The sequence below is a fragment of the Poecilia latipinna genome, unplaced genomic scaffold, assembly GCF_001443285.1.
Source record: "Poecilia latipinna isolate Pla-1442-1.1 unplaced genomic scaffold, P_latipinna-1.0 Scaffold870, whole genome shotgun sequence".
NCBI lineage: Eukaryota > Metazoa > Chordata > Actinopteri > Cyprinodontiformes > Poeciliidae > Poecilia > Poecilia latipinna.
Genome location: NW_015113486.1, coordinates 261,724 through 289,332, shown reverse-complemented (window position 1 = coordinate 289,332; position 27,609 = coordinate 261,724). Strand labels below are relative to the sequence as shown.

General features: G+C 39.8%; 1 protein-coding gene across 2 annotated transcripts; it reads left to right on the top strand.

Moving 5' to 3' along the window:
- clmna (calmin a) lies at positions 1-27,609 on the top strand. 2 transcript variants are annotated; one of them, XM_015048272.1, is made up of 13 exons: positions 1-230; positions 13,925-13,986; positions 18,181-18,276; positions 18,364-18,447; positions 18,535-18,627; positions 18,759-18,955; positions 19,042-19,235; positions 21,159-21,241; positions 21,323-23,266; positions 24,340-24,452; positions 26,120-26,186; positions 26,270-26,322; positions 27,322-27,609. In XM_015048272.1, exons 1-13 carry the CDS (start codon positions 146-148, stop codon positions 27,437-27,439), a joined length of 3,189 nt encoding a protein of 1,062 aa, XP_014903758.1. In that variant the 5' UTR covers positions 1-145; the 3' UTR covers positions 27,440-27,609. The 2 variants fall into 2 exon arrangements, with proteins under 2 accessions (XP_014903758.1, XP_014903757.1); XM_015048271.1 differs by having other exon boundaries at positions 2-230; positions 26,105-26,186.

The window sequence follows — 27,609 nt, the reverse complement described above, 5'->3', positions numbered from 1 at the left end:
GAAGAAGCCGCAGTGTGGAGCGGGGATGCGGGTGTGCTGATGTGAGCGGTCCACTGTGTCTCTGTGGGCCGGCCGGATACCAGACTGCAGCCTCCTGCGGCCGCGGAGCTCCGTGTCCCTCCCGGATTCCCAAAGCGCTGTCCGGATGGCTGGACACCGCTGGGAGGATTGGTTCGAGCGGGAGGAGTTTATCGGACAGATCAGCGACATCCGAGTGCAGAACCTGCAAGGTAGGAGGATCTGGGTCGGTACCGGGACAGTGGAGAGCGTGCATGGGGAAGTTTAGTTCAGGATGGAGCAGGGGGACCAAACAAGAGGAGCGGCGGAGCTCCAGGAGCCGCCTCCTCCCCCTGAGGAGCGCGTAGCTCCCCGTGCACCGTGCGTGACAAAGTTTGGAGGTTCGGCCCAGTGATGGAGGAGTTCTGGTCATTCTTCCAGACTGAGCTCCCTCCCCCTGCGGGTCCAGATCAGAGAACCAGGCCGGGACCAGGGCCACCATAAACCACCAGGATCCCACAACAATAATCCGCTGCACGTGACCTGTTTACTAATTTATAAGCTATAGATCGATATGAGACCACCAGCGTGGACTGAAAGTATCCCTCCGCAGCGCATGGGCGGAGGGACTATATTTACATGAGGTTTAGTTTTAGGAATCAAAACTCAGAGAACAAAAATAATTTAATATTTATAATAAAACAGAATAAAACAAAAGCAGCAGAAGCTCCTATTTAATAAATTAAACATCATTATTAATATTTATTTTAACAATAGTTTGGTGTAATTGACCCATCAGGTTAATTCTTTTATAAAATTTATTCATTATAGTATTTTGCTTCAGTATGAAGCATAAAATCTTATTTAGATAAGAGTAAATATTTCATCTAGGCCTCATTAACTTAATAAACAATGTCAGGTTCTTTCAAAAATAAAGCTGTGGTCCTTTCAGCATAAAATATTTGTTAGGTGAGCTGATTTTCAGGGTTTAGGTTAACAGCTGTCAGGTGCAGCTGACAGGTTTGTTTCCATGAATGACTGCACCGCCTTGTTTTTTCACGGTGGCCCGACAAACACAAACTGATTTGAAACTTTAACTGAAATCTCATTTTATCTCTTCTCTGTGGCAACTTAAATAAATCCTGATAATTTTAGACATGTTTAACCTGCAGAGACTCCATCCTTTCTGATCAGAGGCTGAGTAAGGAGGGGAAAAAACTCAGGAATCTGATTTCTTTATTAAAAAATAACACTCCAACGTTGGCAGGGATGAAGTTTGCTTCAGAGAAAACACAACACGCTTTGCTTTGATGAGTGTTACACTGAGCAACTGTTGCTATGGAAACATACAAACTGAGCTTTCACACAGTCCTGAATCATAGAAAGTTGGATCATCTTAGAGATAACAGAGGGATGAATCTGGAGTCAGGCAGCATAACAAAGAGCTTTCTTTGATCCGACGTCTTGTTTGTGGACGTTACCTGAGCCAAGCTGCGTGTTGAAGGCTGGAGTTTCACCCCGACCCCAACGCCGCCTCAGACTTCAACCCGTAAAGTTCAAACTATGCAGAAAATCTGGACTGACGTGTTTCATAATTCTCCTGAACATGTTTGGTGCTTTTCTCTCTCTCCAGGTTAACACGGCTTATTTCTTCTAAATACCTTTTTTATGTAAGTGTGGGTCACGATGTCCTATTTGGTGCAGTCTAGTCTCAGCCAATTGATATTACATCATTTTGCATAATTTGGAATTTGGCCAATTTCCTAATTAAGTGTTTCTCATTCATAAATCTTCCTACATTTGTTGTCAGAATTAAAAAAAAGTAGGACATTCAGGCGGAAACTCCACTTTAAAATGTTTCTGTAATAAAATTATTGAATTTGAAACAAAATCAGCTGAAGAATGTCCTATTTATATAACTTATAGATATTGTCTGCACTGCTATTTTTGCTGTTCTTACATGTTGAATCACCAGAGAGAAAAGTTTGAAACAGGAGAATTAAAAAAAAATCAGAGTAAGGAGATGTGGTTGTAACAGCCTGACCACATTTAACATTTTGTTAATGTTACAACCATAAAACTCTGTGTACTTTACAGGAATTTAATACTAAATAGTTCTATAGAGATATGGGATAACAACCTAATTAGTTTGCTTACCAATTAGGACTTTAGAAAGTCACTGGTTTCACTGGATTTTATTGTGAGGTGTCACATTTACCTTTTTGATTTCTTTTTACAATATTTTGAAAACAATTTACATATAATTTGAATAAAATGTGTTGAAATTTGTGTTTGTAACATGACAAAAAGGGAAAAAAAGCAGGCAAGGTGTGTGAAGACGTTTTGTCAGGTGTTGCCTAAACAACATATTTAGTCAGATTTAGCTGCAAATCCAACATCTGTATTATATGACCAAAGCTGTACTTTTGAGCCAAACTCGCTCTGCGTCATCCGTTAATCAGCCAGCAGTTCCTGTGTTTACTTTGCCGCAACTCTTCAGTAGTCCAGTCTGTGTTCAGTCTGTTGTTCATCTCCTGGTTGATTCAGCACCCACTGAATAAAAATCACTTCTCAGAGCTTAAGAACAAAGACTTTTCCATTTCTTATTAAAATCCAAATGACTCCCAGACATTAAATTTGATGCCTCAGTATGTTGTGGGTTTTACTTCATAAATAAAGAAGCAGAGGGCACATTTACAATGCCATAAATGTGGATTTGATTCTCTGTGCAAGATCTGCAACAAAGCTTTATTTTGTCTGCAGCATTGGGTTATTGACTGGTTTATGGTGCAGGAATCTGTATATTGATCTCATCACTTGTGCTTTCTCTGCACAGTGATGTGTTAAGCATCACCATGAAGTGATGAAACAACATCTTTGATCGGTCAGTACTGATTATGGTTATGACTGTATATAATTTTTGTTGCTTCAAGCTGTAAATTGAGGATTTGACAGGTTACTTATTATCAGGTGAAAATCTGGATCTAGTTTGATGGATTAGTTGGTTTCTTCAAATGCTGAAGCAAATAGATGCTGCAGTTTGTTTCAGATTGAGCTTTGGATGTCAGCCCTGTTTGTAATCAGTGTTTTTCAATGGAAAAGCGTCAGATTCCAGGCCCGTTTGATCCAAACATCCCCGGTCTGTTCCTGGGAACTCGGGTTCTGGACGGCTCCTCGCAGTGTCTCTGCAGCTCTGTGGGCTGAAGCATCTGATGAGTGGAAGCAGCGAGAACACCGACCGGGGGATTGTTGCATAACACAACGAGTCGAGGAAAAGATCAGAGCTGAACGCATGACACATCCCACACAGATCTGCCTCCCACCTCCAAAGCTGCAGAAACTGGAGGAGCGTTCAGCATCCAAACCGAAGCTCACGCTGCGTAATGTTCAGATAAGGTCTATCAGGAGAAACATTCATGCAGTATAACATTTTTTCATAAAGATATTAGCGCCATTCACGAATAATTTGATGCTCACGGTTTCACCAGATTATTGTCTAGGAGAAAAAATAACTACAGGTTTTAAGTCTGCAACTAATCACAGGGATAAACAGTGTTGTTTTTTTTCTCTTAAGCAGGCAGTTAAAGTGAATCTCATACCTGATACTTGCTGCCTCATTTCTCTGTGAGCTAACCGATGGTGTGTGAAACCGCTTTAATGACTGCCTGATATTAATTACTTAGGTAGGAGGAAACGATGCTGAAATAAAAAAGCAAAACGTAATTAGAAAAAAAAACAAAAACATGATGCAATAGATGCACAGTGGAGTGTGAGTCGACTGTGGCTCCTCATGTTTCTGTCGAACTTCATGAACTCAGACTGGTTTGATTTTTTTTTCTTTTTCTGATACAGATCTGTATCTTTTGACCTGTTTTTGATACTTTTATCAGTTCAGTAAATCTGATCCTTGGTTCACCTGCGTGTTTATTTCCAAGTCATCTCTAACTGACTTATTGTCTGTATTGTGTGTAAAGTTTAGGGTTATTATAGTATGGATGTCATTACATTTGGTTCCTTTAAGGATTTTTTTGCATTATATATTTAGATGAGTTGTTGCATTGTTTTCAAAAAGGATATATTACACTGTTTCTTAAAGAATTTGTCAGATGAATTCTTGAGAAGTTGTTATTCTGTCAGTTTGTTGCATTGTCTCCTCAGAGAAGTTGTCACCATTGTATGTTTTATTTTCTTTTGTTAAGTTGGTGCAGTAATTTATAAAACAGGATGTTAAAATGTTTTCTTTGGTCTTTTTTTTTACTTTGATACATTATTTCTTTAAAAGGCTAGGTTTTCAGCATAGAGGAGTTTTCAGATTGTTTAATTAGTTCTTTAAAGACAGTAATTCGTTGTAACCTTCTAGAAGGGAAGGTTACAATGTAACAGCTTCATTTGGAGAAGCTGTTACATAATTTCATTCCTACTGTAGAGGAGTTCTTACATTTTTAGAGGAATTGTTACATTTTTAGTTTCTTCTTAAAGGATTTGCTACATTGTCTCCCAGAAGAGTTATTACATTGTTACATTATATCCGTAGGGGGTATTATGTTATGTTTTTATAGAAGTTTAGACATTGTTATAGTACAACCTTAGAGGAGTTGCTATGCTGCTTTTTTAGATACGCTTTATGATTTGACATTGCTTCCTTAAAGGGTTTATGCTTCATAAAAGGCTCTTTTTAGCTGAATTTTTTTCCTGTTTAGAAGAATTTCACTGATGGTGGTAAAAATAACCTTGAAGCAGAACCTCTCCCACTCACACGCACTACTTCATCATTTGCTCCTCTTCCTCTCTGCTGTCAGATCCGAATTAGAACCAACACTTCATTCACATTTTGACTTTAACACTGTGCTTTTACAAGTCTTATCACTATTTATCTGAGTTTGGATGAATAACAGTCGTTTAAGACTGCACCGACCTTTGGATAAGCGCAACATGGTGATGAATAGGCTGGGCAGTTAACGGTGTAATAAAACAGACATATTCCCTCTGATTTGAAATTCTCCTGCAGCTCTTTGAGTTTGTTTCTTCTCAGCTTTGTGTCGTTCTGTCCAGAACCCGATCCTCCATGTGGAGCCTCGGTTGGTGGCCTGTTCCTCTGAAAAGGAAGATCATATTCATCAGATTCAGAGGCAGGAACACTGAGTTTTGGTTTTGTTTCTGCCGTCTGTGTGAATCCTCTGCCCGTCATACGTGTCCAAGCAGAAACGTGTCAGGATTCCTGCAGAGTTCAGTCAAACTGTCTGAGCATGTGCAGAAAAAATCTATGACAACACAACTGTGATTACCTCACCTCTTTCGGACTACTGTTTGTGGTTCTGCATTGTTCAATTCTGCTCAAATCGGGCTAAGACTGTTGGAAGTATTGATCTTTGATCAGACAGAAAGTTCAGAACTTCATATGAAACAACTTGATTCAGTTTTCAAACGGCTCGAGTGAAGAGCCTCTTCAGGTTAAACTGGTTCTGTTGTCGTCAGGCTGGATTCTGACCCGAACTGCTGCGGCCTGGTGGACCTTCAGAGGAATAAAGTGTGCTGAGTTTGTGATGGTGACTTCATTTCCTGATTTCCTACCCTAAAAATACCTCGGCCCTCTCAGAAAGGTCACTGGTCTCTTTGTGTCTGATGTCAGGACGCTGAGCTCACGGCTGGACTGGAATGCTGCTTTTTATGAGAAGCAGGTGGTTTCAATAAGGCCTGAGTGCACACACACACACACACACACACACACACACACTTGAAGCTCGGTCAGGGCTTAGTCTTTGAAAATACATGGCAAAGCGTCTCTGAGCACTTCTTGTCAATGTTTCATACTTTTATTTGTTTCCATGACAACATCTTGACAAGACATCTTAATTGTTCTTTTATTAAGCCTTACTCCTCTTCTGCTGTCTGTCCATCACTGCGTGTCTTTGACAGAAAAACCTGCCAACGCTACGAGGAAGCGATGAGTCTTCATGTCTGTTTTTGTGCAGTTCAGGTGAAGATTTTATGGCATTGTGCTTTTTTTGTAATCACTTTTTGTTCTCGGCTGAAATTGAATTTCCGTTTAGGCTTTGAAAAAGTTTTTTTTTCTTTTTCAGTTCAGTTAAAAGCCAGAAACAAATGAAAACCTTCTGTGTCGGCTCTGCTGCGTTTCTGCCGGTGTGTAGCTGCTGAGTTCAGGTGCTGTGGGATAAAAAAGAGAAAGCATATGGTCAGGTTCACACTTACCTGGACGTTTATTCATCAGATTCAGTGTTTAACTGGGTTCCATCTGCATTTGAAGTAAACTGTTTTTTTATGACGTAGCTGCTTTGCATTGGAACTTGCAGTTCAAATTAATATCCTGATATGTTATCATTGTGAAACATGATTTATATCAGTGTTTAAAAGTCGTGCTTTATCTCTAATAATTTGGAAAGCTTCAATGCAGCTATGAACTGTGAAGTTTTCTTCCAACAGCAGGACCAAAGCAACAACATTTGAAATTGCTTTACCAGAAAATCCAACAACAAATTAGTTTTTTTTAACAACTTCAGTTTCAAAACAAAGCTGCAATGCATCCACATGTCCAAACATGCAGAAACAGTTGTAAAGTGCAGCCAACTTGCCCCATCATGCAGACCCACTGCTGTTCATTAGACTGACAAATATATCTGCAAAAGAAAGTCATAATGCAAATGCAAACCCCTCTGACCAATAATCAGACCCCGCAGAGGCTAAACCGAGGCAAGGCCACAACATTAACACACAAAACAACTACATAAAAACAGCTGACACAGTTTGGTAGAGGATTTATTGGTCTAAATGCTCAGGAACAAGATTTCACATTTTAGGTTTAATTTTTTTTTTTTACATTTAGTCTTTAGGTTTAAAATAAAAAAACAGTATAATGTACAAAGGAACTCTGAAATGATCAGTGCTTAAAGCGATTTATGAGTCAATTTAAAACCTGTTCCATAGGAATCCTGACCCAAAGAGGCAGCAGAGCAAAGATGAGGCCAAAAGATGTTATAAAAATCTCCCATTTTGAAAATTAATACTTGTAATAAATAAATACTGTACAACGTGACTGGAAAATGCAACAGATTGGCTAAAAACTGTGAAAATCAGGACACAAACCTTGGATGGTGACAGTATTGGTAAAGTTTGTCATCCTTTTGTCAGAGTAGCTGCACCATTGTTAAATTGAACAGAAATCTCCTGTCTAGGTTTACTTAATGCTTGTTCATTTATCAGAACTCCTTCTTCCAGAGCTGTTTTCCTTTACAAACTAATCATCAACACTCAGCAACTCTTGCGGTGCTAGTTTTGCACTTCTATCATGTCACCATGCTTCATCGACTCACTTGGTAAAAAGTCGCCTCACTCTGAAATATCCTGCAGGGGAGAAGTGATGTGTTCAGGAACCAACGAGAAACTAAACTTAGAGCAAATTGGATGCAGATGGACAATGGTTGCAAAGGGAATAAATAGTTGAAATGCTGTAACTTTATACATGTGGCAAAGCTCAATAAATCGACTCTGTCGCTCAGCCGTAATACTGACTACAGATGTGGCAACAAAACAACTACAGGCCAATTTCCTTTTGATTCTGTAATCTTGTAATTCCTGTTTTTTTTTTTTTTTACAAACTTAAGGAAATTTCAGCATTTTCTTCTCTTCATACCTAGGAAACATATCCTAGTGAGTCAAAATGATGAGACCTTGAAGGAAATCAGAAAATTGCATTCGTTATCAAAAGATTGATCAGTGCTCCCACATACCTCTGACTCTGAAACTGAACTTTTAGACTTTTTTCGGCTAACTGAAGTGGTTTCTTCCCTTGCTGTGTTTTTGAGGAAATGCTCTGAGTCTTACCTGCAGCTTATATAAACCTTCACTACCTGCTCTGCTTCATCTCAGCCTGAACGGCTCACTTTGTGTTTCAGAGGAAGTTCACCTTAGAGCGTCAGTCTGGAGCTGATCCCTTTGTATCTCGGAGTTTCCCCGTTTAATCGCTGTAACGAGCTGCTGCTGCTGCTGCTGCTGCTGCTTTTTGATAATCTGCAGGATGATTTTAGCCGCGGAGCTCTCACTCCTATCTGACCTGATCTGATGTGACGGATCAAACGGTTACCTTACGGTGACTGAAATTGGGCTGAAGCAGCTCGGCTTTGTTTCTGTGCTGCTTCATGGAGACACGTCAGGTTCATTAACTTGTTTCCTGTCTGATAAAGTGAAAGGAACAGAACATCAGCAGACGGAGGACAGTCCAGGGTTTTCCTGAAGGTTCAGTCTGATCTTTAGATTTTATTTTCAGATTATTTCTGCAAAATCAGAGTTTTTCATTCATGAATTAAATCTGAAAGTTGTCTAGGTTTTTGATCTCAGCGTTTGATGAATTAGATGTGGTTTTTAATTGGAACATCTCTGTGAGATAAAACTGAAACATAAACATTTCTCCCACATGTTGCCTCTAATTACGACTCTGGAAGTTTCTGTCATCCGTCTGGCGTTCGGCTCCGCTTCCTGCTGATGCTTCAGGTGTTTATGGTTCTGCTGCAGGACTCCTGAGCCGGTTTATGGTGCTGATAAGGATCCATTAAAACACAATCAGGATTAACTTGGAGCGTGCAGCTACAGAGTGAAGCTGCTGTCAGCTGACAGGATGGAGCCACAACCTGACCTCCACAAAAAGCCACTGCAGAGACTCTGAGAGGGAACGACATGTCAAAGACCTCCAGCACAGTTTGTGTTATCAGCTCACTGAACTCTGAGCACCGATTCAGAGAACAGGAGTCGGGTTTTAAACTAGGGAGGAAGATGCAGCTCCAGATGTTTCTCTGTAGACGTTCCGTTTGACACAAACTGATCTGAACCCATTTGATAAGCTGAGGTTAAAGAGCTAAAAGTGTGTCACATCAATGTTTCCGCACTGAAACGCGCACAGCGATGGAAGCGGCTGATCGATTCTGTTAATGACTGACCGGCTGCTGGAGTGAAACTGGCTCCGTCCGACTCTGATCGGTTTAACATCAGTTTATCTTTCTGTCTGTATATCCTCATCTGTCCTTCTTTCCAAGTTTTCTATAATTCTTAAGCACCGTTACGTTCATGTTTCTGTCTGGTTTTTCTGCTCTGCTTTTTTTAGCTACCCAGATTTTTTTTTTTCAGGAACAAAAATAAATTTTGGGATATTTGGGACTCTGAAGTGGCTCTTGAACAGATTCATGTCTCTGAATATTCAATATTTAACCATTTTTGACTTAAAATAATCTCTCATGTTTTACTGAAAAGTTACTTGTAAGCTATTTTTGTCTTATTTGTAAGATATAATGTAAGATATTTGCACTAGAAATTAAACAAATGTACCCAAAAATGTGGGTTTCTGTAGTGCAGGTTCTCCGCTTGGAAGAAATTCTATAAAGTTCTCTGAAACCAGGCAAACAAATTGAGTTGATTGATTACCAGCAGAGCATCAATATAACAATTCAATTTGGAGATATTTACAAATCAGGGCTTTGGAAAACTATATAATAAACAGGGAATCAAGAGGCTTTGAGTAGATCTGATTAGAAATAGCAGCTTTGCATTCGTATATTCTGCAGATACAGAGAGTCTGACTCAGGAGCATCACATTCAGCGTGATACTGAATAAAGTGACAGGCCGTGGAGTTAGAAACCAGTATGAGGTGTGGGAGTGATGGGAGGGAAGTAGCAACTTAAACGCCTCTGATTTAGACTTCGTCATGTTTATAACATGATTATTTCAGTGAAACTTGTTCTCTGATAGCGGTTGATGAAACTCGGTGGAACATGTGAGCAGATGGAGTGATGAAGACTCTCAGCCTCCCTGTGAACTGTGATCTTACATAACCGAGGCGACGCAGCACTGCAGTGTTCAGGAACACCCCCCCCACCCCCACCATCACCCCATCCCTCATGAATATTTTACCATCGCCGCAGCTCTTCCTGCGACTCCTGCAGCCACATTCACACCTCCGCTCTGATCGCTTCTCAGCGGCGTCGCTCGTCATCTTTCATCTCTGAGTCAGTGTTCAGGCTCGGTTTGTCTCCGTGTGGGAGGACGTCAGGAAGAAGTCGGCTGCTCGGCTCTAATTGGCACCCGGGAGGAGAAACTCTGCGGCTGGGAGTCAGATTGTCCTCGTGTAGGCAGGAACGAGGAGGAAGAGCCCTGTAATCAGAGACGTCAGGGTGAAACGTGGCTCACAGAGACTGTATTTAGGGAGAAATCACACCTCAGCGCTGCATAAACTGGAATCAGCGGGCATGGTTGTGTTTAGACCAGAATCAGATGTTTACACTGCAAAAACACAAAATATCACAAAGTATTTTTGTCTTGTGTCTAGTGAAAATATCTTTGTACACTTGAAATGAGACAAAACTAACTTACAAGTAACTTTCCAGCAAGAGATAGGAGCTTATTTACAGTCAGTCATTTCTTAATGTTGATGAAAAAAATACTAGTTCAGCTGGATTATTTGGAGTTATAGCACGTGAAAAACGTCGTGTTATAAGTGAAATAATCTGCCAGTGGAACCAGCACTTTTTCATCAATTAACTTTTTACTTAAAAAGTTCCTTATCTTGCTGAAATGTTACTTGCTCCTACATCTCCTTACTTGTAAGGTAGTTTTGTCTTAATTCAAGTGAACGAGGATATTTGCAGTAGAAACTAGACCAAACACACATTGTTTAGATTTGGTGTTTTTTGCAGTGTAGGGCTCTTTGAAGGTTAACAACGTTGGGAAGACTCCGACTCGTGTCGTTAGCTCACAGTCAGACTCATTAAACAGTCTGTTAGGGAACAGCTGGCTGGATTTCTGCTGTTTAATTACATGAACTCGTGTTTCATCAGATTAAAGTAAGGATTCACTCATTTGAACTGATCAGGGTCAGGTTGTTGATGTGACTGACGGCTCTGAGTTGCTGCTGTAGAGCTGCACCTGTTCCTGCCCGAGGGCTAATAAATAGCTTCCATTATCGGATCTGATAACACAAACAAACATGGAGTGCAGTCTCTGCAGGGCCTGACATGTTTGTTGTATTAACTCTGACTAACCCAGAGGTCAGGATGTGCAGAAGTCTGAACCTCTGGATCTTTTCCTGCTCCCGGTTTGTCGCCTCCTGCTTTGTTCGGTTTCTGAGCTGTAAAAGCTGCGCTGTAAAGAAATGTGTACTCTGATGTTTGCATGGCAAACAAATGAGCAGCAGCAGCTCTCAGGTTCACACTAAGCCTTATCTGTGAGATGAAGCAGAGACATCACGTGTTTCTGAGCAGGAACATTACATTTGATCTGACTGTGTCCTGTTTTAATCAAAACATGCTCAGCGGAGGCTCGGCTAACCTGCTGCTTTAGAAACCTTCATGCACCTGGTTTCTGCAGGCTTCACAGCATCAACATAGAGTTGCATTTCATATAAATCTGACCTGCTAAGATGCTGTTTCATCATGTTTGTTTATAATAGATTATTTATTCCCTATGAAAAACCTAAAGGTCTGACCTGTTCTTGTCTCTACACAAACACCATTAATTAGAAATCTTTCTCCAGATTAAATAACTTGAAGTGCAGCCTAAATACAAAGTCATTATTTTCTGAACTTCTTGAATTTAATGGGTTTTTATTTGAAAAGAACAGTGCATATTAATGACCAATATAGTGAAGTAAATACACAAAATTTAGCAACATTTTATTTCCATCCATAGTTCCATGAAACAAATACAACACATAAAACCACATAATCAATACAATGTCATAAAAACAATATAAACAGCAAACAAAAACACTGTAAGTTTGGGTAAACCTATTTTAAGATACCTACATCAAAGTGCTAATATCTTTCTGCACAATATCAGTCACAAAATGCTAACAGAAATTTAGTAGGAAATTTCTAAACGGTGTTTTGTAATCCAAACATGGTTGGATTACTGACCAACCATGTTTTAAGCTGCAGCTTAAAGGAAAAGTAGGCGGAGTCTCACATTCCAGTCTTTATATCTGTGTTGCAAAGGATGGGCTGCAGTCTGAGTCTATAAGTAATAAAAAAACCACATTGGACCTCAACAAGTTCAAATTCTTACCACTGTTACTGAGACTGGAAGTCAAATGTCACAGAGTATGTAAAATTTGGGCTTCACTGCATCACAAACAGAAATATTTCCTAGAAACCATTCCTGAGATTCTCCACATGTAAATTCAAACTCTGCAGTGTTGTTCTGTTTTTTAACTTTTGAATGTTGACTTGATTTGTTTTTCTGTCTTTTGTGTAAAAAGAAAACATGCTGTGATAGATTTCTTTCTGACCTTTGAGGCGTAACTGGAGTTGAATTCAGGTCAGATTAGTGAAAAGTGGGTTGGTTGTTAAAAAAAGTAAAAAAAAAAAAAGATCTCTGAATGTTCTCACAGTTAAAACTGATGGGCATTTCAACAAAACCAGGAAGTTGGATCTCTTCCTGCAAATTGTTGGATATTTTGGTTCTTCCAGTTAAAAACCTGGACCTGTTCAGGTTCTGGTTTGCATGTTTCTGGTTTCAAAGGAAGCAGAATCTCTGAAGTCTCTCCTGGTTTCATCTGTGACATTCGTCAGCCGCCCTGAGGCTCCGTCCTCGCGCCTTCACACTGGAGTAGATCGTCTTCTGTTCAGGATGCTGTGAACATCGTTACAGAAACCGCAGCTCTCATTACCTGTTGTGTGCAGGAGGGGGTGGGGCTGAGTCATTCAGGACATAAAAATGAGTAACAGCTGACTGCTGCCATGGTAACGCTTCAGAGCTCCTCCCATCATTTCCTGCTCTGTTCAGCATCAGGTTCCCCGCTTTGAGAGGGATTAAAAAAGAAAAGCATCCTGTATCCCAGGATCCGTAAACACAGATTTTAGGTTAGAGCTGAAACATAAACTTTGCTGTGATTATGCAGTTTGTCCTGAAGCAACTCCGTCAGCAGCAGAGATGAAAGACGACATCTGTTTCTGATCATCTGCTGTTTGAAGGAAGCTCAAATTTTAACTCTTAGTGATTTGATAAAACTCATGTGGTATGCCAGATATTTACATAAACTAAATAAAGGGACATGCAGTATCTTTTTTTTTTATCAGTCTGACTTTAAATCAGACTAAACTTTTACTTTTTAAGGTCAGTTATGATTGCCAAAGTTTTCTCTTTGCTAAATAGCAGAAAATGAGAGGGATATTTTTCTTTATAGAATTTGATCAAGGTTTACATCCCTTTATGACTAGAGTCAAATGTTTTCAGCACATTTTCACAAACGTCTTCCACTGGTGTCCTTGAACTTTGTCCCATTCCTGCTTCCAGAACTGGTGTAAATGATGCTGGTTTGAAGTGTGTGAGCATCTGGCATCATTAAATGTGACAACCCACTGACGCACAAACATGTTAATACGTTTACACCTTCTGCTGTTAAAAAACACTGAATTTCTCTCAAGAAGCATGAAATTAAAATCCTCTGAAATGCTCCTCCTGCTTTTTTCTGCAGTTAAAAATGAATAATTTAATTATCTTGCTACATAGTGCTTAAGTGCATCAGGTCAGAAGGAGTTTATTACTGGAAGTTTGATTTTCTCTTTAAAAAACATCAAATAAAGACAGTTTTCATCTCTCAGATGCAACATTTATTAGTTTCTGCATGACTTCACCTCTTCTGTTATATTTTATTGCTGTTTATCTATGTTTAGAGTGAAACACTGAGCTATGAATAGAAATCAACCAATTTATCTCTAATAATGTCATAAAAAAATGAGTCAGCGAGCGGCTACAGTTGTAAACATCCTGTCTCTGAGTGATGCAAGGAAATTATCCAATTTGTACGTTTCTTAAAAAAGACGTGAGCGGAACAGGAATCGATTATAAGTCTGTTTAATGTTACGATCTCTGTGTTGTCTCCACATTTCTGCAGCCTCTTATCCTTTCCCTGTTTGTGTGTTTCAGTGGAAAGAGAGGTGGTGCAGAAGAGGACCTTCACACGATGGATTAACCTGCATTTAGAGAAGGTCTGTTCCATCTCCGCCTCAGGGAAAGTTTGTTTTATGTTCAACTGTCCCGAAGCGTCAGCGTTTATGTGAGAGCGCCCCCTTTCTTCTGACGTGGGGGCGTGGGAGCCTGGAGCTCCTGTATGGACATCATAATGAGAAACTGCTGAACATGACCCATTCATGCTGTGTCAGCTGTAACTCGACACCTGCAGCCCATTTGTGTTTTATGGTCTGATCTTTGAAAATGTGAATATGCAAACATGCAAAGTGAGATCAGCTGCAGGTTAGAGGCTGCAGGCATCAGCGGGAAAAGGAGATGGTCCAAATATTTTATCACACAGAAGAAAATCACCAAAAACAACTGATATTTTGGCTAAAGTGTGCGGTACAATTAAACAGATAAAGTAGTCAGATTTGTTGTTGTAGATCCAAAACTTATATACATTTTGTTGATTTTGACCTATAAAATCAGGATTTGGGTCACTCTTATGCTGAAAACACTTCCTGTATTTAGCCAAGTTCAATAAATTAATTAGAAATAGATTAGTTTGCAGCAAAGTCAGTTTTTGAGTAAATGTTTCTAGACAGGTATTGATAAAAAGTGTGCTTATTTAAAGACAAATAACTGCTGCTGTTGCTAATATTTTCTATTTAAATTTGTCTTTTTACGACATCTGTGATAATTTTGCCAAAGTTAAAAGTAGAAAGTCTTCATCTTTGCTGAAAGGGGCGAATTTTAGAGCTTTAGACGATAAACTAAAATTAACACAAACAGGTAAAATAGAGAATTATCTACAGGAAAAATGCGAAGTTTGTGTTTAACACTTTGTAGCAAATAAATGAGGGTTAAACAAAATAACTCTCCATGTTTTCTTATTAACTGTACATATGATTGTTTACATGCTGACATTAACAAGGTAAAAATCTATTTCTGCTGTTCAGACGTCATTAACTTCAATTAGCTCGTGTTCAGGATAATCAATAATCAGATTATGTTTATAGATTCAGATACTAATGTCATGCTGGGTCATTTAAACCTCCATCATTCTGGACACTTTAATCATTTATACTGACCAAGTTTGACCTTTTATTTTAACTGTAAGCACAGAGTCCAATAGAGTCACAACAGAACATTGTTTCTGACCCAGAGCTGAACAAAGACTGTCTGGATGGAGGCAGCAGGAGTTACAGGGATGTGGGCACAGTTATTCATTAAACACTGCAACATTGTCCCGAATTGGTCCAAATAAATTGGCTCCGACTTATTTATTTAACAAAGTCCAAACTTATATGCTGGGCTTGACTTGCCTCAGGATTCCCATGGATCAGTGCATCTGTATGTTTTTTGTGTCTGTCTTCTGAAACCCCCAGCTGGCTGCAGTGGGCGGCCATTCATACTCATTCTGATGGAGGCTTGTTCCTCTTTAAAAAGTAGGTTTACTGTTTAGAATGAGGAATTGCTGTTAAGTTCGCAATTAAACGTTGGAGTGTGGCCATCCAAGCTCTTTTTCACATGAGCCAAAATCATAAAGTCAAAAGAACTTGTGGGCCAAAAAAAGAAGGGAAAAAAGAGAAGAAAATACTTTTTTTTTTACCTATTCAACAATATTTTGTCAACTCTGAGCAATAAAAAGATTTAGGTCTGAAAGATTGGAAAGTCTGTATAGTTGGACTGATTTTATTATGGACATAATTTGTATCAGTTTGTCTTTTAAAATGTCTTCAGGTGTCATGTTGTCTAAACTCAGTTGAACTAAGGTCAAAACTTGATTCCTGGAATGACATCACTTCCTATTTTGAGCCAGAAAACCAGCAGGATTAAATTGTTGACGTGTGAACGTCGGCTGTGGGCATTGCAGGATAATTGCAACATATTTCTGTGTGTTCAAACGGAGAAGGAATATTCTTAAAAAAAGAAATGTGCAGTTCTGTCTTGGTTTAATGTGATTAAAAACTGTTAGAATTGCAACAATGAAAACTTTATATGGCTCAGCTCACATCCTTTGTTACATTTTTTGTTCCTTCAGTACTGAACCTTTTCCTTAAAATATCCATTTAACTTCAAGAGAACCATTTCACCGATTGCTCTGGAGTTTATATGGACTCATGCATTTTAAACTCCTCTGTGGGAAAATGGAGGAAGTATCATTTAATGTTATTTTGTGGTTTTTGTACACACATCATAATTTCTCTGCTGAAAACAATGAACACTTTACAGCCTTAGTCATTAGCTACTCCACTGTGAGACAAAATAAATATATTTGCATGACTACAACCTGCCTTTTCTTTTTCTCTTTATAAAAACGATAAAAAATATACATTCACATGTTTCTTTATCCTTTCTTTCTTCTGAAGTTTATAAATTTAGTCTTAATGTATAAACGCTAAGAAGTCAAATCTTGGCCAGCAAAGCTGATACTGAATCACATTTTCTCTTCATTTTGTTACTAGTACTTGCTTCTTTTATTTAATATGTCAGTTACTTTGTTTTGAAATGTAATCTTGATAATCAATGTAACAATTGGTATCTTATACATTGGGTTTTTATGTTGTTGTAGATGTAAACCCTGATAAGATTGCAAGCCAAATGTAATGTAAAAATCAATAAATCACAGTAAAATATGCAGCCATGCAAACAAAGACCGGCTCCCACAGTTTTTCCATTTTCACATGAATGCAAGTTGATCCTGGAAACTCCTGCATTAAACGGATTGCAGCAATAAAATTTAATGAAATGTATTAAAAGCATAAATCAGTAAAGCAAACAATCCAGTAGGTAATAAACAGACATGATTAGCTGGATGAGCTGCCACCACATTTTCTTACGTCATGCAGAGAAACAGCCAGTTCTGATCTGAATAAGGGTTCAGAGGAAACAGAATCAGTGAAGTGAAAGTGATGCTGCCTGCTGACAGGCTGTGGAGTTATGAACCGTTTGCTGTATTGATTCTCTGCAGCCACCGTCCACAGTTAGTGTCTGTCTCTTTTGGGTGCATTTGTTGTGTTGTTTTGTTTTGCATTGTGCTCTGTTGCTATTATTACTGCAGCTCCAGCCTCTGCAGTCTCTGTCCTCAGTTCAGTTTGTGAACAGCCAGTCTCAGCGTCTGATTGTCTCTTTTGTCTCCCGTGACACAATAATCCTCTCTTCTCTCCCTCTGTGTATCTGGCCTGCTGTCAGAGCTCTGACCCACTAATTAAACAATCAAACATTTGTTTTCAGCCATCTTGGAACGTTCCAGCTCCTCAACCCCCCTACTACTCCAAACGGCCTCCAGGCCCCAGCAGGTTCATGTCAGGGCTCAGTTTCTCAGACTCCTCTCTCTGATGCAGAGATAATCTGCATCCATCATCGCCTTACCTTGTTTGTCTTCAGAGCTGCTCCAGTAGATACTTCTGCAGGTTTCTGAACAGGAAGATTTAATGGAACCTGATCCATCTGCAGCTATGATGTTTAATTATTCAGTCTTAAAACCAGACTAATGGAGGATTTCGGTCTGCAGAGTTGTGACCTGCAGCTTAGACAAGTCAAAACTATGTCATCATAGTTCCTCAGTTACATAATTTCTGCATAACACCATCTGCTCTGAGTTTGGATATTTTATTCAGTTCTTTTTTCTTAAAGAATTTATTTTTTTTGCCTAAAATGCAATAATACAGCATTCTTTTAACGTACACTTGATCATTTGTAGCAAGGGATGAATCTGCATCTAAAACATCAGCATGTGAAAAGCCAATTCCTTTCTGTTTCACTTCTGTCACTACAGTTTAAGGCTGATCTGTTGATTATTTTTTGGATTAACCAGTTAATGATTGGTAGCTAAAGGTGCTTCATAGGAGATATTTTAAACAAAATTTGCAGTGGTTAAAGCAAAAACTCTTCTGGGTGGAACATACTTAAAATCAAAGGTGTTGTTATTTCTGCAAATTGCCTTTTTTGACTCGTCTGTTAATTTGCTGCTTCATTAACTAAGGGAAGCTTGTAACTAATCAACCCTGTTTAGGCAAAATCGCAAAAACCTTCGACATGAAGATTCAACCTGGATATAAAACATAAAGCATATTTATCCTCTGAAGAAAAGTGAGTTTATTGAATTCAAGCAACAGTCGAGCTGGTTTTCCACTTGAAATGTTTTGGAAAGAGATGAGGGTAGATATAATATGAGATGTTCAGGTTTGACATTAAATCCTGAATAAAACTTTGTCTGTCCACAGTGTGACCCGCCGCTGCAGATCCAGGATCTGTTCCAGGACATCCAGGATGGATACGTCCTCATGGCTCTGCTCGAGGAGCTGTCCGGCTGCAAACTGGTCAGACTTTCATGTTTTTAATCCTTTGCATGTAAACTCATGATGTCCTGACCAGCTGTGTAACAGCCCTCTTTTTCCGTCTCGTAGCTCCACGGATTCAAGAAGTCCGCCCATCGGATTTTCCGACTCAACAACATCGCCAAGGTGCTGTCCTTCCTGGAGGAGAGAAACGTGAGTCTCTCAGAGGGTCGGCTGTGGTTGAGCTGATTCCTGTCTGATCGGCTGGTTTGTTAAAGATGGATTTATGTGTTCTTCTAGGTGAAGCTGGTCAGCATCGATGCAGTCGACATCGCCGATGGAAACTCCTCCATCATCCTTGGACTCATCTGGAACATCATCCTCTTCTTCCAGGTACTTCCTGTCTTCCTCAGCATCTTCATTACATTCTCCTCCTCTGAGCTGTTGTTCCCAGTTAGGTGGGAGAAAAATAGTTCACATTTGACAATCATTAAAGCTAATCGAACTTCTCCATCTTCACTAAGATCAAAGAGCTGACGGGAAACATCCGGAGCCAGTTTCCCTCCTCGTCCAGCTTGTCATCCATCCCCACCAGCTCGGACTCCGACACGTCCTTCAGCAGCACGCCGTCAGAGGAGCGACAGTCTGCAGCCACCACCATGAGGGAGAACAGCAAGGCCATCAAGAAGCTGCTGCAGTGGATCCAGAGGAGAACCCGGAAGTGTGTTGGCTGTAAACCTTTAAAGCAGAATAAAACCCAGAGCGATGATGAAACTGAGTGTGAACTGATCTGTTGTGGTCTCGTAGGTACGGCGTGGCCGTGCAGGACTTTGGGAAAAGCTGGACCAGTGGTCTGGCCTTCCTGGCCGTCATTAAGTCCATCGACTCCAGCCTGGTGGACATGAGGAAGGCCCTGCTGAGGACTCCCAGAGAGAACCTGGAGGACGCCTTCAGGATAGCTCACTACAGTTTGGGAATACCGCGACTGCTGGAGCCTGAGGGTAAAAATCAATCACAGCTTCACATATTTGATCCGTGACTCAGGCGCTGCTTGCTGCTGACGCTGTGACACATTCCTGATGTTCTGATAAGATGGAATCAAACACCAAACAAGGATAAAAACAGGCTCAGTCACATTACACCCGCAGAGTTTACTAATGTTTTAAACCTGTTGGTCTGTCTCACTGAAGGCAACTAAACATAATCAGAAAGCTTTTCCATTCATGGTTTAATTTAGTGTGAAAAGAACAATGAAACAGGTTTAACTTACTCAAGCAGCTCTGTGTTTATGAGATTTACACGATAACAACCTAAATAAAGAAGGCTTGAATCCATCAACTTGTTGGCACTGCGCAGTGTTTTTGTAGTCGGATGACACTGCAAAAACACAAAATGTTAAGTATTTTTGGTGTAGTTTCTAGTGCAAATGTCTTAGTACACTTAAATAAAGACAAAACTAACATACAGGTAACTTTTCTGCAATTTAAAGGAGCTTGTTTTAAGAAAAATGACAGATTTTTTCATTTATATCGTAGGAAAAGGTCTTATTTTAAGCGAAATAATCTGCCAGTGGAACTAGTCCTTTTTTAAAATCAATATTAAGGCATTATTGACTTAAAATCATCTCCTGTATCTTGTTGAAAATGCACTTTTTCAAGGGTTATAAGAAATTTTCACTAGATACTAGACGAAAAATGTAAGATTTGTAAGATTTTGTATTTTTGTAATGAGGGGAGTTGCAGTAGCTTTCTCAGAAATCAGTAGGTTATATTTAAAGGGCAAAAATCCAGAAGTCTGAAAATAGATTTCCACTTTTCACTAGACTGGCTTCAATAAAAACCTCCTTAAAACAAGAGCAGAAAACAAAAGGTTGAAACTGTTTCGTGATTGGTCAAAGCTGGAAGGAAATTTAACCAATCAGAGCAGTAAAGTAAGACAAGTTTAGCCATCAATTGAAAAGGTCATCATTCAGTCAAACATGCATCCTGGTGATAGATTGATCTTATTTGGAGCCATATCAGTTTATTTTTCACTGGAAACAAAACCAGTTTGCTATTATTTTAACCTTTGTGCTGTTGTGTCTCCATCTGCTGATACAGAAACAGGAATATTTTACTGGTGCATCAAAAAACCGGTTCGATCAGGAAGTTTGATGAGAGATAAGATGGTGCATATGTTACATATGCAAAGATTCTTAAAAGGTTTTCACACTTTTTCAGTACCTGATAGTAAATTCCTGGTTATTGGTAATATGCAGCATCATTAATGTTTCCAGTACTTCAAATAATTGAGCTTGACTAATTGTTTGATATTAATGGTCTTTAAGTAGATACTTAGTAATAATTTAGGCTCCATTTTTAAAAAAGTGGCTAGAATGTTGATGGGAAAGGTAAAGGAAAGTGTTAGGTTTAATTAAAAAAAATAGGGTGCGGTAAAATATTATGTGTAAGGTACAATAGATTATTGATTATTGAGAAGGATGCAGATAACTTTCATTGTAGAAATTTAAATTGAAACAGACAAATTAGTTTTTTAAAAAAGAGAGACACCTGTTATTTCGTATGCATTCTGCAAAGTTCTCCTAAGTTCTCAGGGCTCACCTTTTCTTGGTCCAGGTATCTGCAGACCCCACACATCTTGGACACAAACTGTTTAGACTTTCACCTTCAAGTCGACGCTATATAGCACTATTTGCAAAAACAGACAGTTTCTTCTCCCAGTTTGTGTCTTTGATGGAAACTTACAGTATGAACTACTAATGAATTATATTTCCATATTTACAAAAATACCTTTTAATCCCCAGCAAGTCTTTTCATGTATTTGTATTTAAAATGAGGGCAAAGTAGATTCTAGGTCAGATTCCTTGTTGTGTGGACAAACTTAGAGGATAAAACTGATTGTTTTTTTTTTTTTTTCTTGTGTAGACGTGACTATAAATGCTCCGGATGAGCAGTCCATCATCATATATGTTTCCCAGTTCCTGGAGCACTTTCCCGGCACACAGGAGGTAACAAAATGTTACTATCGATCCTGACAGGTTCTGATTGTGACAGAAGAAAACTTCTGAATGTCTGTGTTTCCCTCACAGTCCGAGGAGCCCTCCCAGGTGATTGAACGAAGCGTCTCCATGGGCAGACTCAACTTGCGTGACGTTGACTCGGAGCACATGAGGAACGGAGCCCATCACAGCAGAGTGAAGCAGCGTTCCTACATGTTCCAGAAGGACTCCACCCAACCTCCACCCAAACTCCTGATCTCCTCAGTGTCGGAGGACAGAAGCGTCCTGGAGCCGCGTTTCAGGGTGGCTGCGGCTCGATCGTGGTCCAGCGACGACATTTTATCAGACCCTCCCCATGCCGAAGACGTCTCCAGCAGAGAGACCGGCAGCGACGTCCTGCAGGACTTTGGTTCCCCTCAACAGTCCTTCACTCACTCACCCTCATCAGTACCAGAGTCGCTGATTGGAGACTCTGCCATCAACTCTCCGGACTCCTGGATGGAGGGTGAGCTGAATCCGGACCGGTTCTGTGAGAGTCGCAGTGACAGCTCTTTATGTGACAGCGGGTCGGCCTGGGATGTTTACCGGGCCACGCCGGTGGAGGTAATGCCTTACGATGAGGGATTTATCTCCTCCGTTGAGGACCGGGCTCCGGATGAATCCATTATTGAGACATACATCGATGAAGGGATGAGCTCTCTGGACATAATCGATGTGCAGACCGAGAGAAACCAAGAGGAAGAGAAACAGGAAAACACTGTGACTCTAAACCATAAACCAAACTTGGCAGCTGATCTTGAAGAAACCAAACTTATGAGTATGGATGAAATCCCAGTGCAACAGGACGCAGTTATCAAAGACCAAGAACCTTTGGACAGGGTGTGTGAAACAGGACTGGACAGCTTTGATGCTGGAGATCTTGAGAAATCAGATCAGTTGAACCAGTTTGAGCCTTTCTTTTCCACTGAACCACCTGAAGAGATCCCTCTGATTAAACAGGATGGAGAAGGAAGTCACCAGGATGGACAGTTTCCTCCTGAGCAGACGCCGCCAGAGGAAACTGATTCAGCTCTACAGGATGAATTAGAGGAGCTGCACGATATGTCAAAGAGTTTTAATGAAGGGAATGACTCATCTGTTGAAGGCCAAGATATTTTAAGAGACTTTTCTCAGTGTGAGGAGGCCAGCAGCTCAGAAACCTCAAATAAACATTCAGTCAAACCAAGTCTGAACATTCCTCTGATCTCCATTACCAGTGAGCCAGAGGAACCGGACGAAGAGACAGAACCTTACCCAGGAATACCTGATCAAGACGAACATGAAGATCAGCAGAGAAACTCAGAGATCCAGAGTTCTCAAGGTCCGGATCCACCAAGCATTGTTTGCAGTGAGGCTGATGGACAAGAACCTCCAGAGATCCTGTCCAGTTTGATACCAGAGAACAATAAACCAATGACGGAACCAGAAAGTGAGTCTTTAAATGAACCAGGTGACCAGGATGGGACTCACCCAGAAGGTGACTACGATGATAACAGGAAACGGGAGGAAGGGCTTCCTGGTTACGATTCCCAGGTAGATGGATGTGACAGCCAGCATGAGGAACCTGACGGAGACGGGAAGAGTCCGTCTGATGGACACTGGGACACACCGACTGAAAGGGAGACAGAGGACAGCCCACAGAATCTCCTGGACTCGTTTGATGGCTTCCAGAACATTCTGGATGCAGATCCTCAGAAGCTGAACGGTCAGATAGGGACGCCGTGTTCTCCACCAGCAGATTTACCAAGAAACTTGGAGCCGCTGCCGTCTCACTTCGACAGACGTTCCCCAACAGAGGAGCTGGTTGGTGACCGGATTGAACCCATGGATCTGTTCTACCCGGACAAAGAGGAGTCCATTCCTCCAGAACTTTCTGACTCTGACATGCAGAGGTGGCCTTCGGTTCTGAGCGTCTCCGCTCTCCAACCAGCGCCACCTTCAGACAGACCAGAGGACCCACAGGTGGACTTCCTGAGTGGAGGAGAGCAGGATCGAGTAAGATTTCTTTTTATTTCTGAATCAAATAATGGATCATGTTGTTCCTTAAATCTTAAAGAGATTCTGTATGTCAGAAGCATTCAAAGAAAACAAATGTTTTATTTTAGCCTGCAGCTAACAACTATTAGAGTTATCAGCTATTCTGGTGATTAATTGGTTAAATTAATTGGATAAATATTGAAATAATTGTCACATTCTGCAATTTTTTTATTATGTTTTTTTATACAATATTAGAAATATATTGTAAGATGCAAAAAACATAAAATTATTTTCCTGTTTTAACTAATATAATAAACGTTTTATGGTCTAAAATACAATAAAACATTCCTCCAGTGAATCTTTGATCATTTCTAGCTAAAAAATACGTTTAACATCAACATATGAAAACTCAGCCCTTTCTGCTTGGCTTAAAATCGATACAATGTAATTTGTTGATTACTTTTGGGATAAATTATTAATAATTGGAATCATTTGGTTTACAGAATTTGAACCAGATGAAGCTAAAACTATGCAACTTCAAGAGTTTTGGATAAAACTTACAGATAATGTTTTTTTTTTTTTTTATCCTAAATGTATATATTTTTTGTGCAGTTTTGGATTGATTACTGTTGACAGTTTGTTGCATTTTCTGGAAATGTCCTTGTTTTTGAGTCTGTGTACTCTAGTTAATCAGTTGCTAAATTCGTTGACGATTATTTCAGTAATCGATTCATCACGATAAATCAGATTAATCATTTCAACCCTAGTTTTATTATTCTACAAATGATATGAATGATCAGGTCATCTTTCCAGTTTGTTTAACTGCTGGACCAAATTCAAATGTATGTAAATGGCTCTATGTGGGTGTGGCGATGTTGCACCAGGAGCTTTGAGTTAGTTTGGTAACACAGTGGACTTACTGAGTCTGACAGAAAAGAAAACAGAAATAAACCAACCATCTTTCTGATATTATTGATTAGAAGATTTCGAATACAAGTTATTTCCTCTGATTTGTTCTGATTTGCTCTATGATTCCTTCTGACTGTTTTATTGTTTTGCTAAAGGCATCTTAACTTGTTTTAACCAATCAGACGCCTCCTGACTCGCCTCTATCCCAGGAGCAGTGTGTGATGTGCGGAGTGACGATCGGCGCTCCGCAGGCCGATGATGATTCAGAAGCAGACAGCAAAGCAAGCTCTCTGAGGTAGGGCTTCTATTCTGGTACTGTGAGAACCAGACCAGACCCGAGGGACAGCAGTGGGACCGTTCTGACCCAAATCCTCTCTGTCTGCTCACAAGTTCCCAGAAATGTATCTGAGAGGGCTGCAGGAATGAATCACTGCAGCTTAAAGACAGGAGGCGAGGATTATAGACGCTAATGTGCTTCAATTAATTCTTACATCACAGATTAACTGGGTTCCTGTTCTTCAGTTGGATTCGTGTTTGTAATCCTGCAGGCTCAGACATCAGACCTCTTTTTCTGACTCTGTCATGTTTCAGCTGCAGCCTTTTGGGTTCTGTAGTCCTTGAAAGGGATTCAGTCTGCATCAGAATGCATGAATGTCCTCAAAGGGCTGGTTGTTCCAGAATGTACTGATAAAACCCATTAACAAACTGCAATTGATGAGTACATTTTTAGTTCTAATTTAGAAATACTTGCAAGAAATCTTTAGATATTTGTGTGTATTTGTGATGGTAAATGTGCCATTTTTTATTCGGCACATCAATCACAGACAATAACTTGACATCAAGTACAGTTGAGGCACCAGTGTAGTAAAAGTAAAAAACACTGCCACCTGCAGGTGGGAGTTAGCCTCACCTGTTTAAACCCAATATTTTTGACAATTTTTGCCATTCCCCAAAAGTTTGAGGATTTTGCATGAATTTCTGAGAAAAATATGAGGGTCTGATTGATGTAATTTGGCAGTAAACAGATAAAACTGCTTGATTTGATTAAAATAACATTTAAGCTCCGCATTGTAATGTTGAATCTATTTATGAGTTCCTCTACAGTCTATAGGGCCACATTACAAGCTACGGCGGGCTGGATTTGGCCCACGAGCCTTGAGTTTGACACACGTGTCTTAAAGGATGTTGAGTGCCTGATGGTTGGGTAATTTTATTTTAGGTGCACTGCAGAAATACAAAATCTTTCCATGTAGTTTTGATATAGTTTTTAGTTCAAATATTTTAGTACACATAAAATAAAACAAAACTGACTAACAAGTAACTTTTTAGCAAGATATAGGAGCTTGTTTCATGTCAATAATTTCTTAATATTGATGAAAAAGTAGGTGTTCCATTTTTCCCATGTTATAAATGAAATAATCTGCCAGTGGAACTAATATTTTCTAATCAATTTTAAGGAATTACTGTCTTAAAACAAGCTCCTGTATCTTGCTGAAGATTTGCTTTTAAGTTAATTTTGTCTTATTTCAAGTGCAATGAGATATTTGCACTAAAAATTAAACTAAAAATGCTTGATAAGATTTTGTGTTTTTGCAGTGTGGGGGATTTAGAATCTAAATAAAGTGATAAAAGAAGAATGATATATAATCTACATCTGCAACTTTTTGAAAAACAATCCATATATCAGAGGGAATGGGGATTTTATTGAAAACTTCCAAACAGCTGTCACATGAAACAACAGTGAACTGAATTTCCCAGTATCACAAGTCTAATTGAAACTGAGCCGAAGTGAAATAAATCCTCTGAGAGCTGCTGTAGCTCTGAAGGGAAATAAACAAGACGGGCGTTGAAGTCAATAAAACAGACTTCAAATTAAAGGTTTCAGGATTTCCTGACACTATCATGTGTCTCGCTCTGCGACCTGAACTGATGGATTCTGTGTTTTAGGATGGACTCCATCAGACCAGATGAGATCCACATCCCTCCGGTGCTCCGACACAGAAAAGGTGGTCGCCTCTCAGACGCCACGGTGAGTTCAGTCCTCTGGCTTCTCCTCTGTGGGGGCTGACGCCTTATCGATGGTAAATAACAGTAATTATTTACGTCTGACAGGACAAACCGAGAGCTGCGCCCAGAAGAGCTGAAGCTGAAGACTCTGATTTATGGTGAGGACACCTTTTTTACATTCTGCACCACTCTGTTTATCTGCAGCTATTTAAAGAGATGTAAGCTCAGAGTGGCGCTGAGCGCGTTGCACAAAATGCAGCAGCTGAAAGGAAAGAGCAGAAATGTTGCAGGAGAAAGGGAACTACGGGATGTTTTGGTCCAATTCTATAATCATCAAATTCATTTTGGATTATGGATCAGAACTGCTGATTTCATTTGGACTGCATTCAAATACTAAAATACCTGGGGATAAAAATGCAATCCATTTTATCCTAAATCTGAATTTAATCATCCTGTGGTCCAGCTTCATTTTCCTGTTCCCGACCCTGAGCATTCTCTGATGAGTTTAAACGTTGCCACAATTATTTTCTCTTTATGATGGGAAATAAATTAAAGATGATGATGGGATAGATTTACTTCTATCTCTCCCCCTGGTTTTTAACTGACTTTTTAAAATTAAAAGCAACCTATGAAGCATCTGGTTCAGGCAACAAAAAGAGAAATAGATTACAAATGGGAGAAGTAAAATGAATAAATAAACCACCAAGAAACAATGAACTACTACTGAGTCTGTAATATATTGGAAAACTTTGCATTATTGTGGTAATAAAAATATATTAGCTTTGAAAATATTTATATTTGTGAGTGCATTTGCCAACACAGCTGCTACTCCTTTGTTTCCATTCTTCCTCTGACAAGGAAAGAACATCCTCAGGCTTTACTCTAATCTACAAAAACTAGTGGGAACCCTTACCACTTAGAAATATTTGGGAAACGGCTGTGAATCAGTGTTACTGGCTGAAATGTGCGTCAGCATAATACTTTGAAACCTTCTGCTGCGTCTGAAGTTGCTTCAGTCTGAAAAAGGTGTTTCCTGTAAAGCTCTGCCTGCAAAACCTTTTATCTCCAAATTTAGATATTTTTAACAAGTCCTCGGGGAATCTGTGTTGACTTAGTTTTTCAAACCTCTTCCGCCTGTTTCTACGTGTGTTTTTCAGGTGGAGGGAGAACTGGGAGCTGTGTGTGCTGCTGCTGCTGTGGCTGCTGCTCTACTCCTTCATGGTTCTCCCACAGATGGACCTGAAGACGCTGCCGAGCCTGCTGCTCAACCGATAAACACACACACACACACACACACTTACTAAAACACACATTAAACATTCTGACACTGAGTCAGAGCTTAGCTGCCACCTCCTCTTCATCACTGACTGCACTCCAGCTTAAATGAAGGCTTTTTATTCTTTCTTTCTGACTGAATTCATTTTGTTTTTGATTTACTATTGTAA

Bases quoted from the DNA above. Each gene is read 5' to 3' on its own strand.
- clmna (XM_015048271.1), top strand. From the start codon at position 146: ATGGCTGGACACCGCTGGGAGGATTGGTTCGAGCGGGAGGAGTTTATC. The intron at 13,987-18,180 runs GTCTGTTCCATC...GTCTGTCCACAG, and splicing joins TTAACCTGCATTTAGAGAAG to TGTGACCCGCCGCTGCAGAT. The intron at 26,187-26,269 runs GTGAGTTCAGTC...TACGTCTGACAG, and splicing joins GTCGCCTCTCAGACGCCACG to GACAAACCGAGAGCTGCGCC.